Raw genomic sequence first — 13,367 nt, 5'->3', positions numbered from 1 at the left:
AGTGGGCAGGACAGGTGGTTTGTGGCAGGAAAAACAGCAGTAGACCAGTTAAAGCCTGTGCTCTTCCTTTGTGACCGGTGGAAACCAATTTTATCCCAGGGCCCCTCATTTGCAAAAGAGAAATAACCACACCTCGTCTGCCTGTATCTCAGAGACAGTGTGGGGATCCGGTGACATACCGTGCGTAAAGCACTTTCAACTTTGAAGGCACTTACAGGTATCAGGTATTGTTTCTACGAATTCAGAAATTATTAAATATTTACCAAATCGGTTTATAAATGTGAAATGGCCTAAAAAGGTAGTACACAAGGAAGGTGTGAGATACACAAAATCTGTTGTCAAAAAAATGTTTCAATTTTCCTCAAAGGGTACCAAGGGGCCATTAGCTTTACAGTACACATAATCTTCCAACTTAACACATGAACATTATTAGATTATAGATTTTTATTGCAGAACTTACATGATTGCTGCAGGTCTTGTATCGAATATTCTGTCCTTCACAATTCCTAGGGAAGGGAGGGAGGGAGGAAGGAAGGAAGGAAGGGAGGGAGGGAGGGAGGGAGGGGGGAAGGAGGGAGGGAGGGAGGGAGGGGGAGGGGGGAGGGGGGAGGCGGGAAGAGAGGCAGGTCAATACAAGGTGATACTGATAAAACTATTATTAGTCCACGTTACCTCAGAGATTCAAAGCTTAAATTCTAAGAAATAACATTCAAGAATCAGGAGGGCAAAAATCTCATGAAAGTGTCACTTTAAATAGAGAGTGAATTCTTTAGTTGAATTATATGTAATGACATTACTTACGCGCAGTTTTTACCCTGGGAGCCATATAACCACTGAAATAAATGTATAACGTGTGTGCATACTTGTGGGTTTTTTTCTGTGAAAAAGAATAGGAAACTACGGGTAGACGCATTCATGCACCATGGCCCTCACTCCCTGAAGGAACCTAAGTTGGCTGGGCTCTCCATGACCTCCTTCTGTAATTGATACAACGGTCTCTGTTAGACATTTGCTTGAGGCAGCGCTTCTACAATTTATTCCAACTATTGGTCTTACTGAATGGAAGCTACAAAATAGTGTGCAGGTGACTTTCTGGGGAGGCTGGTGCTATAGGGTCTGAAGTCATCTACGGGCTTGAGAATCCTCCGGGAATGACCGCCACGAACCCTATCCTCCCCTCCCCGCCACTGGGTCTAGAACCCTGCCCCTCCTCCTCTAGGCAGATTCTTCCTTTGGATGCTTGAGATTCCATCTGCCAGGTACTTTCCTCCATCAGTGCTTGCTGCTTCATAGTTCATATTAACTCCTTAAAGTTAGCTGGCCTGCCCATGGTACCTTTCTCAACTTTTCAATTACACATTCTTACCTTTGGTTTTCCTGGTCAGTTCAATGGCAGATTTGCAGCAAAGAAAGCTAAACACAGGCTTAACCCAACATCTTGCATTGAAAGTCAGTTGATACTATTTCAATGTTTTAAAATATTTAGTCCTAGAAGAATAGAAATTTTTTTAATTTTTAAAAAAATTTTTTAAAGATTTTATTTATTTGAGAGAGAGAGAGGGAGAGATCACAAGCAGGGGGTAAGGGGCAGAGGGAGTGGGAGAAGCAGGCTCCCCACTGAGCAAGGAGCCTGATGCAGGTCTCTAACCCAGGACTCTGGGATCATGACCTGAGCCGAAGGCAGACGCTTAACCGACTGAGCCACCCAGGCGCCGCAAGAAAAGAAATTTTTAAGAAGTGAATCTGAGTGCGGGCACCTGAGTGCGACTGTACGTGGGTAGCTCAGTTGGTTAAGCATCCGATTCTTGATTTTGACTCAGGTCACGATCTCAGGGTCCTGAGATGGAGCCCTGTGCTGGGCTCACTGCTCAGCCGGGAGTCTGCTTGAGATTTTCTCTTTTACTCTCCCTCTGCCCCTCTCTAAAAAAAGAAAAGTGGATCTGAGTGGATCTGATTTTTGGCTGGTATGGTTTAAATAGGAGCCTCTATGAAATAACTGACAATCTATTTCAGTAATATGCAATTCATTGCACATATTTGCTGATGATTCCATTTTTATTGATTACAAAAAGAGTAAGCGAAAACTAATAATATGCCAAGAAGTACAAAGGAGACTAATCAATCTTTCAAAATCCCATCACCAAGACCTTCACTCTCAATATTTTGGCATTTAATGATCCAGCGTTTCTGCATGACTTACAGATGTGAAACCATACTACTAATTCAACTTCGTATTAGTTTTAATCTAATATAACAAGTAGTCCCCCCATTTTATTACTAATTCTTTGGAGAAATTGTTTTAATAACTATATAATAGTCCATTATACAGACATTACATTTTTTGTAGGTCTGAATTTAAATTTTAATTGTGATAAAATACACATAACATAAATTTACCATCTTAACCATTTTTAGATACACAATCCAGCATTAAGTATATCCACATTGCTGTAGAAACATGACATTTTATGGTTATTTATGCTGCCTCCATTTTCCCCATGCTTTTTAAATTTACATACAGTAAAATCCACTCTTTCGGGGGTGTACAATTTTATGAATTTTGACAGACCCATCCTCCACATGACCAATTTTCTTTTAACGGTGTGATTATTTTGTATTTTGTCATGTCTGACACTTTATGATGCTGCTTTCCGCTTTTTCTTTCTTTGCAATCATTCTCAAACTCAGACTTTTCCATTTTCATCTCATACCATACCTTCTTCCTGTCTGTTCAAATTGTAGCACATACCCCTAATGGGATTAAGGAGACAGGCATATGGGAGGAAGAACTTTGGGGGTGAAAACAAAAAACAAAACAAAACAAAAAAAACAGCATTACAGATAATGCTTTCCAAGCATTATCTGCTTGGAAATGATAGTTACATTTCTGAACTTAAAGGCAGACAAGGTATCCAATCAGTGGCCCCTGTTTAACACAATTGTCATGACTTGTGGATTAGAACATCTTCCCAGATGCTAGCGTAGTAATAGGTTGACCCAGTCTTAGCATTTTGTAACACTGCCTATTTCCTCTTCTTGTGTCTTGTCATAGGTACACGACTCTGAAATTTATTAAACTTTCGATGAGGCTACATCAAACTTGAAACATCCAAGAAGCACCAAACTGGGAGGCTGGCGGGGCAAACGGTATTAGGGTGGAGAAGTCTCTCTCTTGGTTGAGGGTTAGTGATGCTCTTCTCCTGGAAGACAGAGTTATGCCAGTGGACAAGGTCATGTACTTACACAACTTATTTCAGTGTGCTTTTATTTGAGGGGAAAAAAAAAAAGAAGAAAATAAATTACAGAAAAAGTGAAAGGGGTAACTTAAAGTACTCTGTTTAATTTTAGAAAGGCCCCAACTGAGGAAAGCAGCTAATAGGTTAGGGAAGTGATAACCAAAAGCTTTTGTACCACACTGACTTAGAACCCTAAAAGGCTTTTAATTCTACTGTCCAGAGAGCAGGCAAATTGCAAAGACACATGTTAAGACAGTATTTGAATTGAAATACTGATATACAAAAAACAAACAAAATGTAGAAACCTACAAAGAAAGACATTTTCTTTAAAAGTGTTCTGGAACTTCAGAAAAAAAAATGATTTCAGATGCATTGTTACCAACTGTGTAACTTTAGCTGTTTAAATGAAAAGCAAAACTACTTTTGTAGGGGCACCTGGGTGGTTCAGTCAGGTAAGCATCTGCCTTCAGCTCAGGTCATGATCCCAGGGTCCTGGGATCGAGCCCCACATCGGGCTCGATCCCAGGGTCCTGGGATCGAGCCCCACATCGGGCTCCCTGCTCGGCGGGGAGCCTGCTTCTCCCTCTCCTCCCTGCTTGTGTTCTCTCTCTTGCTGTCTCTGTCACTATCTGTCTCTCTCTCTCAAATAAATAAAATCTTTAAAAAAAAAAAAAAGAAAAGAAAATCTACTTTTGTAAAAAGAAATTTAAAACTAAAAGGAAAACATATCCTTGAACACAGTTTATGGCTGTGTCTCAGGTCTGCTGGTATAGACCACACAGTCATGGTCTACACCCCACTGCCATCTGCTATGCCCCGATTGTAAGCCTAGCATCCAGGAGGCACAAGCTTCTGTCTTAACTGATGAGCCTGGAAATCGAAACCTACGACATGAGGATATCTCCACGACCGATCCCACTACAAGTGCAGCAAAGTGATATGGAAAGAGCATTTTACTGCATGAACTCTCAAAATAGAAAGTACCATTCTGGACTCATTCCTTCTCCAGCAACTTCTTATGGTGAACCTACTAAGTACCAGTTCATACTATTGAGACTATCTCTCAATTCCCCTAACAAATCAGTAGTAAGATTTTTTTTTTTTTAACCCAACCATCTGGCCAAGATTTTTAACGTTCTACTTCACTTCAGCCCAACACACAGTAAACTCACTGACTGGTCTCTATTGATGTGGTATGCCTTGGTTACAATTTAGTATGAAAATGAATGACCACTTTATGAAACAGGCACAAAATGAAATTCAAGTTATTTTAAAGTTAAGGACACTGGAGTCCTAATTCCCCAAGCAGGAACCTGCCAGCTTATTCTGGAAATAATTCCTTTGGCCCGAAGCAACTGAGCTGCAGAAATAATTACTTCCAAGTTTTTAATTTCATTCTAATTATTATATGCAAAAGCTAATGGTTATCAGGAGTATATGAAAATTCAAGAACATCATTTCACAATTATGTATTTTCTATCCATTACAACATTCATAACACCCTGAAACTGGAGATTTTTGAAGCCATAAATTTATGAATATATAAAAAACATATGTTGATTCCACATGAGGATACATTAAAAACATTAATAAAATTTCCCTGGAGTTCACAGCAGCATAATTTATTACATTCATTTGATGATATATTGACTCAAATACTAGTGTCTTAAAGACTGAGAAGCATGTGTTTTGAAGAATAAAAATATATTAATTTTTTAAATAGTAGTTAACTTAAACCTGTTTCCCATGGTTGGCAGTTGACTAGTATATCGAGTTACAAATTCCTGCATGAGAGACATTCTGGCTGGGTTATGCTCTGCAGTGCAAAAGCACTGACTGTGAATTTAAATATAATCAAATCCTGAAATAACATTATCCGCAAAGAAATAAATGAGCAAAATAGCTGCATTCATCCCCTCCCCTAAATCATGAATTTAAATAAGCACCTTGATAAAAAGAGAAGGCACTGAAATGCTTTCAAAAGCTTTGGGATGGTGCTTTGTTTGATTTTATACGTAACCACCTCCATCTTCCTTCTTCAAGAGAAATGGGCCACAGAGCTCCGTATTTATGAATATTTAACAAGTCTCTAAGGCTCTCCTAGCATAAAGAGACCTGATAAGCTTTCCAAGGGAAGTCGGTTTCCTTCTTAAGAATCTCAGAGTACTTTCAAAATGACAGTAAAGTTCTTAATATGGGAGGGGGTCAGGAATGATTAAAGTTTGAGGCTGCCCAAAAGGTGGGGAGCAGGGATGAGCTGAACCATTAATGCAGCTGCTGCCCTTCTTTTGAATTAATCTAATTCAATTTTTATGCAGAGACATGATGTTACTGTCTCTGTTTCTCATCAGAGACACAGAGTGAGTGGAGGTGCCATAGGCCTGGCCCCATGCCAGGAACCAAACCGGAGACAGGACATATATCACCATACATTCATCTGACTAAAAATACAAGACATACTATTTTCTCATTTAATTTTTTTAATACTTGATTAGGATCTTTTCTAACCTGATATATTTGTTCAAATTAGCTGAGCTCAGGGAGTAAACAAATTTGGAGATTCTCAGGCCTAAGAGCAAATTTTAGAAGACAGGTTAAGATTTGTGCATAAACAGACTAAAAAACACTGAAGTCCTAAAAAACTGAAAAAAAAAAATTAAGCAAGTACTACTTCGGGATGAACATTTGAAATAGAGTAGCAATATGTATAACTGAATTGTTTTTGTGTTCTTACAAGTATTCTTTTATGAAATGTTTTAAGTCCACAAAAAAAGTAAAAATGACACAAACTACATATACCCACTAGAAAGCCTCATCATTTCTTAAAGTTTTCTTTGGAATTATTTTTAAGAAACCTATCATGACAAATAGGGTGCAAGTCCCCGGCCAAACCCCCTCAATCCTATTGCCTTGCCTCCCTCTGCAGAGGTAACTAAGTAGATGGTATCATAGGGTGCATGACCTTCCACAGCTTGATTTTTTAAATTTGTATCAACACTATGTTTTTGAGAACATCCATGTTGATAGACCCAACTTGAATTCATTTTGGTTCCATAGGAACCCAATGTATAAATACACCACCCTGTATTTATCAATTCTTTTTTTTAAAGATTTTATTTATTTATTTGAGAGAGAGAGAATGAGAGAGAGAGAGCACATGAGAGGGGGGAGGGTCAGAGGGAGAAGCAGGCTCCCTGCAGACTCCCCACCGAGCAGGGAGCCTGTTGTGGGACTCGATCCCGGGACTCCAGGATCATGACCTGAGCCGAAGGCAGTCGCTTAACCAACTGAGCCACCCAGGTGCCCTATCAATTCTTTTTTTTTTTTTTAAGATTTTATTTATTTGGCAGAGAGACAGTGAGACACAGAACACAAGCAGGGGGAGTGGGAGAGGGAGAAGCAGACTCCCCGTTGAGCAGGGAGCCCCACGAGTGGCTTGATCCCAGGACCCTGGGATCATGACCTGAGCCGAAGGCAGATGCTTAATGACTGAGCCACCCACGTGCCCCAATTCTTTTTCTTTTTTATTGGCCAATTTTCCTAAAGTTTATGAAGATTCTGCAATAAACAATCTTACACAATCCCCTTAGGTATATCTGCATGCATTTCTCTGGGATATATAGCTGGGAGGGACTGTTCTGCTGTGGGCACTTACACCTTCACTATGACTAGATGTTTACAAACTGCTCTCTAAAGCAAGAGTACCAATTTTCACCCCCATTCGTAGCGCAGGAAGGTTCTTATTTTCACACATGTAGGTCAATACTTGGCATTTTGAAATGTTTTAAGTTTCTCCCCAATCTGAAGAATATAAAATATCTCACTTCGTATTCTTTCATGTCTTTTTGTGAATGAGGTTAATATTGCCATTTGTTTTTGATTATGCAGGTTTCCCTTCTGTGGATTTCCTGTCCCTATTCCTTCTTCATTTTTCTACAAGTTTGTTTTTGCTTTTGTTTTTTGTTGTTGTTTTTGCTTTTGTTTTACTGGTATGTAGAAGTTACTTAGATATTTCAGATATTAAGCCCTTATGGTCTATATTCACTGTCAAGAGTCTCCCACTCTAGGCTTTTCTTTTGGTTTATAGTATATTTTTATGATATAAAATTGTGTAGTGGACTTGAATTTATCAATATTTTCCTTTAAATCTTGTATCTCTCAAATTGTGTAGTGGACTTGAATTTATCAATATTTTCCTTAAACTCTTTGTATCTTAGTTAAGGAATAATCCACTACCCAGAGATCATAAAGACATCTCTGGTATTTTCTTCTAAATGTTTTCAAGCTTTGCTTTTCATAAGTAGCCTTTAATGCACCTAGAATGTATTCCTTATGTGTATTGACATTTTCTAATATTTTCCATTTGGATATCAAAAATCATACCTGAGCCCCACATACTGAAGATCCACCCTTTCTCTAAAAAAATTTAGTGCCACCTCTAATATATTTCAAATGCTCATATATACATGTTTTTGTTTCTTGGATCTCCATTTTGCTACATTGGTCTCTTATTTGTCCCCATGCTACTGTGGTAGTTAAATTTCTTAAATTTCAGTGTCTGGGCAAGTTACCCATTTTGTTGTTTGAAAAACTGTTTTCATTACCTTTGCATTTCCATATGATTCTTAGAACTGGAATTACACTTAATTTAAAGATTAATTTGGTGGGAAATGTATTTTTATGATGTTGTGACTTCCTATTTATGTTCATAGTATATCTCACCATTTATTTAGGTGAGATTTTAAATCTTTCATAAAGGTCTTGTACAGCTACTGAATATTTTACAAGGCACCTCATATTTTGTTAGTAGTGTAAATGGCATCTTTATGAAATTTTGCTTTCTCAGTTCTTGCTACCATATAAGAATACAGTTGTTATCTGTGCATCAATCTTGTTTACAGTACTAGGACTCTTATTAGTCCTATTTTTTTATGTGTAGATATTCTTAGATTATATCTTAGACAATCAGGTAGTCTCTGAATCCTGAGAACTTTATTTTTTCCTTTCTAATTCTTATACTTTGTATTTCTTTTTCTCGCCTGATAATACTGACTTAGGGCCTCAAAAACAATAACAAATTTAAACAATGACAGCAGGCATTCTTATTTTATACCTAATATCAGAGAAAATGCATGATATTTTGCTATAGAGGATGGTATCTACTATAAATTAAAAGAGTACACCTCTATTTCTAGTTTGCTAAATTTTTCTTTTCAATTATGAAAAAAATGTATCAATGTAGATAACTGTAATTTGTCTCTCTTATGTCATCAGTGCTGTGCCTGATGGTGCTTACTCATGGCAAATATTTCCTTTTGTATTATGTATCTTAGGATTGCAACCTAATCTTAAATAAAGGATCTACTGGTAGGAATAGGAATCCCATAGAGCCTGCCTTGGTGGTGTGTCCCTCCACATCTTTCCTTACTGCCAGTAGCCTCAGAGCTCTCAAGGGTTACAAGACCACTTTTGATATTCATTTCTCAGCTCAAAGCTTCCACAATCATATGGGACATATACATTCAACTCAGTATGTACAATATATGTAAATCAATATACATGTACCTCAAACCCTTAGAACAGGTCCATTGTTCCCAAGTGGAAACTTTTTTTAATTCAGTGTTGAGACCAAGAATTTAAAATTTTCTACGCTGGTATGTGGTTTTGTTTTTGTTTTGTTTTATTTTGTTTTTTTGGTCCCAGTCCATCTGTTTAGGAAACACATGGACTTCAAAGGTCCTGCCTTTATATTATGGTTGGAGTTCCTATGCTGTGCCTCATATACACTCAAGACTTGATCTGTTGTGATTATGAAGGAATTAAAACTCAACAGCCCGAGTTCTGGATACCAAGAGATTCCCTCTCCATTCCCCAGACAGGCACAGAATCAGGTATGCACTTCTTGGTCTGGTATTCAGTTACCTCTTTGTTTTTTTGGCTCTGTGCATTCCCTTTAATTTCTTCTAGGTTCACCTATACTTTTTTATTAAGGCTTGTTAATGCTGTGGAGTTTTTTTTTTAATCCAATTAACATACAGTGTTAGATTAGTTTCAGATATACAATATAGTGATTCAACAATTCTATACATTACTCAATGCTCATCACGAGGAGTGTACTCTTGACCCCCTTTACATATTTCACCCCCCCCCCACCCTCCTCACCTCCAGCAACCACCAGTTTGTTCTCTGTATTTAAGAGTCTAGGGTTTGGGTTTGTTTTTTGTTTTTTGTTTTTTTTTTTTTTTTGGTCTCTTTTTTCTTTCTCTGTTTTGTTTCTTATATTCCATATATGAATGAAATCTTATGGTATTTGTCTTTCTCTGATTGCCTTATTTCACTTAGCATTATACCCTCTTGTCCCATCCATGTTGTTGCAAATGGCAATATTTCATTCTTTTTTACGGCTGAGTAACAGTCCATTGTGTACATATACCACAGCTTCTATAACCATTTGTCTATAGATGGACATTTGGGTTTTTTCCATATCTTGGCTATTGTAAATAATGCTACAACAAAGCGTGCATATTTCTTTTTGAATTTCTGTTTCCATTTTCTTTGGGTAAATACCAAGTATGGAATTACTAGATCACATGGTAATTCTATTTTTAAATTTTTGAGGAACCTCCATACTGTTTTCCACAGTGGCTGCACCAATTTGCATTCCCACATCAGCCATAGATATGTCTCCTCTGGCAAGGGAAATAAAAGCAAAATTAAACTAGTGGGACTGCAACAACAAAAAAAGCTTTTGCAGGCAAACCAAACCATCAACAAACCAAAACGGGGATCTACTTAATAATAGAAGATATTTGCAAATGATATATCCAATAAGAGGTTTATTCCAAAATATATAAAGAACTTATACAACTCAACACCAAAAAAGGAAATAATCCAATTAAAAATGGGCACAGGACCTGAATAGACATTTTTCCAGAGAAGACAAAGAGATGGCTGACACATTGAAAAGATGCTCGGAAGGGGGCGGAGCAAGATGGCGGAGGAGTAGGAGACCTGGATTTCGTCTGGTCTCAGGAATTCAGCTGAAGAGGGATCAAACCATTCTGAACACCTACGAACTCAACAGGAGACCAAAGAAGAGAGTAGCAACAACTCTCTGAACAGAGAAGCGACCACTTACTGGAAGGTAGGACGTGCGGAGAAGTGAATCCGAGGCGATATTCGGGAGGATAGACGGCGGGGGAGGGGGCCTCCGTCGGCCGCTTCTGGCAAGTGCTAGAGCCGCGGAGCACAAAATCGGACCTTTTAGAAGCCGGCTCCGCCGAGGGACGTCGCTCCAGTGGCTAAGTGGGGGGTGGAACCCTCGCGGGACAGTGTGGTCTCAGGACCCTCGGGGTCACAGAAAGACCAGGGGTGCCTGAGTGCGGCAGAGCTCCCAGGTATCGGAGCAGGGAAGCCGGCTGCAGAGACGGAGCCGAGGCGCGGGCTCTCAGCTCGGGGTTCCCATAAACTGTGATCTGCGGCCCAGTCGGGCCACTGCTCCTCCAGCAGGGACCCAACAAGCGGCAGAGCTGGGGAGACTCCCCTTCCTCCCCCGGGAGGAGCGGCATGGGAGCACACCGCAGGGATCTGCTGGGTTTGGAGACTCCACACGGGGTCGGGTGCCGGAGATAGAAACGCTCGGTCACAGGCCGGGTGAGCACGGAGTGCGGCCGGAGACCGGGGACACGGGAGTGACTGCTTTTCTCTGGGGGCGCACTGAGGAGCGGGGCCCCGAGTTCTCAGCTCCTCCGGGTGGAGATTGGGAGGCCACCATTTTCACCCTGGTCCTCCAAAGCTGTACCGAGAGCTTGCAGGGAACAAAACCTCCTGAGATCAAACCTGAGCAGCTTGCTTAGCCCGGACCGACAAGGGCGGGGCAATTCCGCCTCCGGCAAAGACATTTGGGAACCACGGCAACAGGCCCCTCCCCCAGAAGATCAGCACGAACAGCCAGCAAGGCAAGACCAAGGTTACTGAACAAGGAGAACGGGAGAACTCCAGCGCTAGGGGAATACTGCACATAGAATTCACGGCTTTTTTACCATGATTCATTAGTTTTTCAAAGTTAATATTTTTAACTGTTTTTTTTAATTTTTCTTTTTCCCTTTTTCAACCAACAACTTATCAATCCCTTTTTTAAAAAAAACACTTTATTTTTCATTTTTAGAGTCATATTTTATCCCTTCATAGTAGTTACCCTTATTTTTGGCATATATATATAAGTTGTTCTTTCTTTAAAATTTTGATATACACTTTCCTCTAACAGACCAAAATATACCCTAAATCACTAGTGTATGGCTTTGTTCTAGTCTCCTGCCTGATCACAGTCTCTCCCATTTTTTCCTTTTCTTTTTTTTTTTTTGAAATCTTCTTCTTTCTTCTTTCAAACAACTTCTTATCAATTCCGTTTATAAAACCTTTTATAATTTTCATCTTTACAGTCATCTTCCATCCCTTCATTGTATCAACCCTTATTTTGTACATATATAAGTCTTTCTTCCATTAAAATTTTAGGAGGCACTTTCTTCTAACAGACCAAAATACAACCAAAATCTAGTGTGTGGCACTGATCTATGCACTAGCCTGATCATATTTGATCATATTCTGTTTTTTATTTGTTTTGTTCTGTTTTTGTTTGTTTTTCTCTTTTTCTTTTTCTTTTTTTTTCTCTTTCTTTTTTCTTTCTTTCCCTTCCTTTTCCCCTGGTTTCAGGTCTTTTCTGATTTGTATAGAGTATATTTGCTGGGGACGTTGTTAACCTGTTAGCATTTTGTTCTCTCATTCATCCATTCTCCTCTGGACAAAATGACAAGACGAAAAAAATCACCTCAGCAAAAAGAACAAGAGGTAGTACCGTCAGCCAGGGACATTCTCAATATGGACATTAGTACAATGTCAGACCTAGAGTTCAGAATCATGACTTTAAAGATACTAGCTGGGCTTGAAAAAACAGTGGAAGTTATTAGAGAAACCCTTTCTGGAGAAATAAAAGAACTAAAATCTAACCAAGTCGAAATCAAAAAGGCTATTGATGAGGTGCAATCAAAAATGGGGGCACTAACTGCTAGGATAAATGAGGCAGAAGAGAGAATCACCAATATAGAAGACCAAATGATGGAGAATAAAGAGGCTGAGAAAAAGAGAGAGAAACAACTACAGGATCACGAGGGCAGAATTCGAGAGATAAGCGATACGATAAGACGAAACAAAATTAGAATAATTGGGATCCCAGAAGAAGAAGAAAGAGAGAGAGGGGCAGAAGGTATATTGGAGCAAATTATAGCAGAGAACTTCCCTAATGTGGGGAAGGAAACAGGCATCAAAATCCAGGAGGCACAGAGAACCCCTCTCAAAATCAATAAAAATAGGTCAACACCTTGACATCTAATAGTACAACTTATGAGTCTCAGAGACAAAGAGAAAATCCTGAAAGCACCTCGGGAGAAGACATATGGAACCTACAATGGTAGAAACACTAGATTGGCAACAGACCTATCCACAGAGACCTGGCAGGCCAGAAAGGACTGGCATGATATCTTCAGAGCACTAAACGAGAAAAATATGCACCCAAGAATACTATATCCAGCTAGGCTGTCCTTAAAAATACAAGGAGAGATCAAAAGCTTCCAGAACAAACAAAAACTAAAGGAATTTGCAGACACAAAACCAGCCCTAAAAGAAATATTGAAAGGGGTCCTCTAAGCAAAGAGAGAGCCTAAAAGCAGCATAGACCAGAAAGGAACACAGACAATATACAGTCACAGTCACCTTACAGGCAATACAATGACACTAAATTCATATCTTTCAATAGTTACCCTGAATGTAAATGGGCTAAATGCCCCAACCAAAAGACGCAGGCTATCAGACTGGATTAAAAAACAAGACCCATCAATACGCTGTCTGCAAGAGACTCATTTTAGACCCAAAGACACCCCCACACTGAAAGTGAGGGGGTAGAAAACAATTTACCATGCTAATGGACACCAAAAGAAAGCTGGGGTGGCAATTCTTCTATCAGACAAATTAGATTTTAAAACAAAGACTGTAATAAGAGATGAAGAAGGACACTATATCCTACTTAACGGGTCTATCCAACAAGAAGATCTAACAATTGTAAATATCTATGCCCCT

The 13,367-nt window shown here is 39.3% G+C and overlaps 1 protein-coding gene across 4 annotated transcripts in view; it reads right to left on the bottom strand.

Annotated features, from left to right (window-relative positions):
• Positions 1–13,367, bottom strand: part of ADAMTSL3 (ADAMTS like 3) — a 368,889-nt gene that overhangs the window by 207,448 nt on the left and 148,074 nt on the right. For all 4 annotated transcript variants that reach the window (XM_027571545.2, XM_027571543.2, XM_027571546.2 and 1 more), the window contains exon 5: positions 461–506. In XM_027571545.2, the coding sequence (XP_027427346.2) occupies positions 461–506 (46 nt within the window). The remainder of the gene's footprint in view (positions 1–460; positions 507–13,367) is intronic.

Source organism: Zalophus californianus, chromosome 6, assembly GCF_009762305.2.
Source record: "Zalophus californianus isolate mZalCal1 chromosome 6, mZalCal1.pri.v2, whole genome shotgun sequence".
NCBI lineage: Eukaryota > Metazoa > Chordata > Mammalia > Carnivora > Otariidae > Zalophus > Zalophus californianus.
This window is presented reverse-complemented; position numbering and strand designations above follow the sequence as displayed.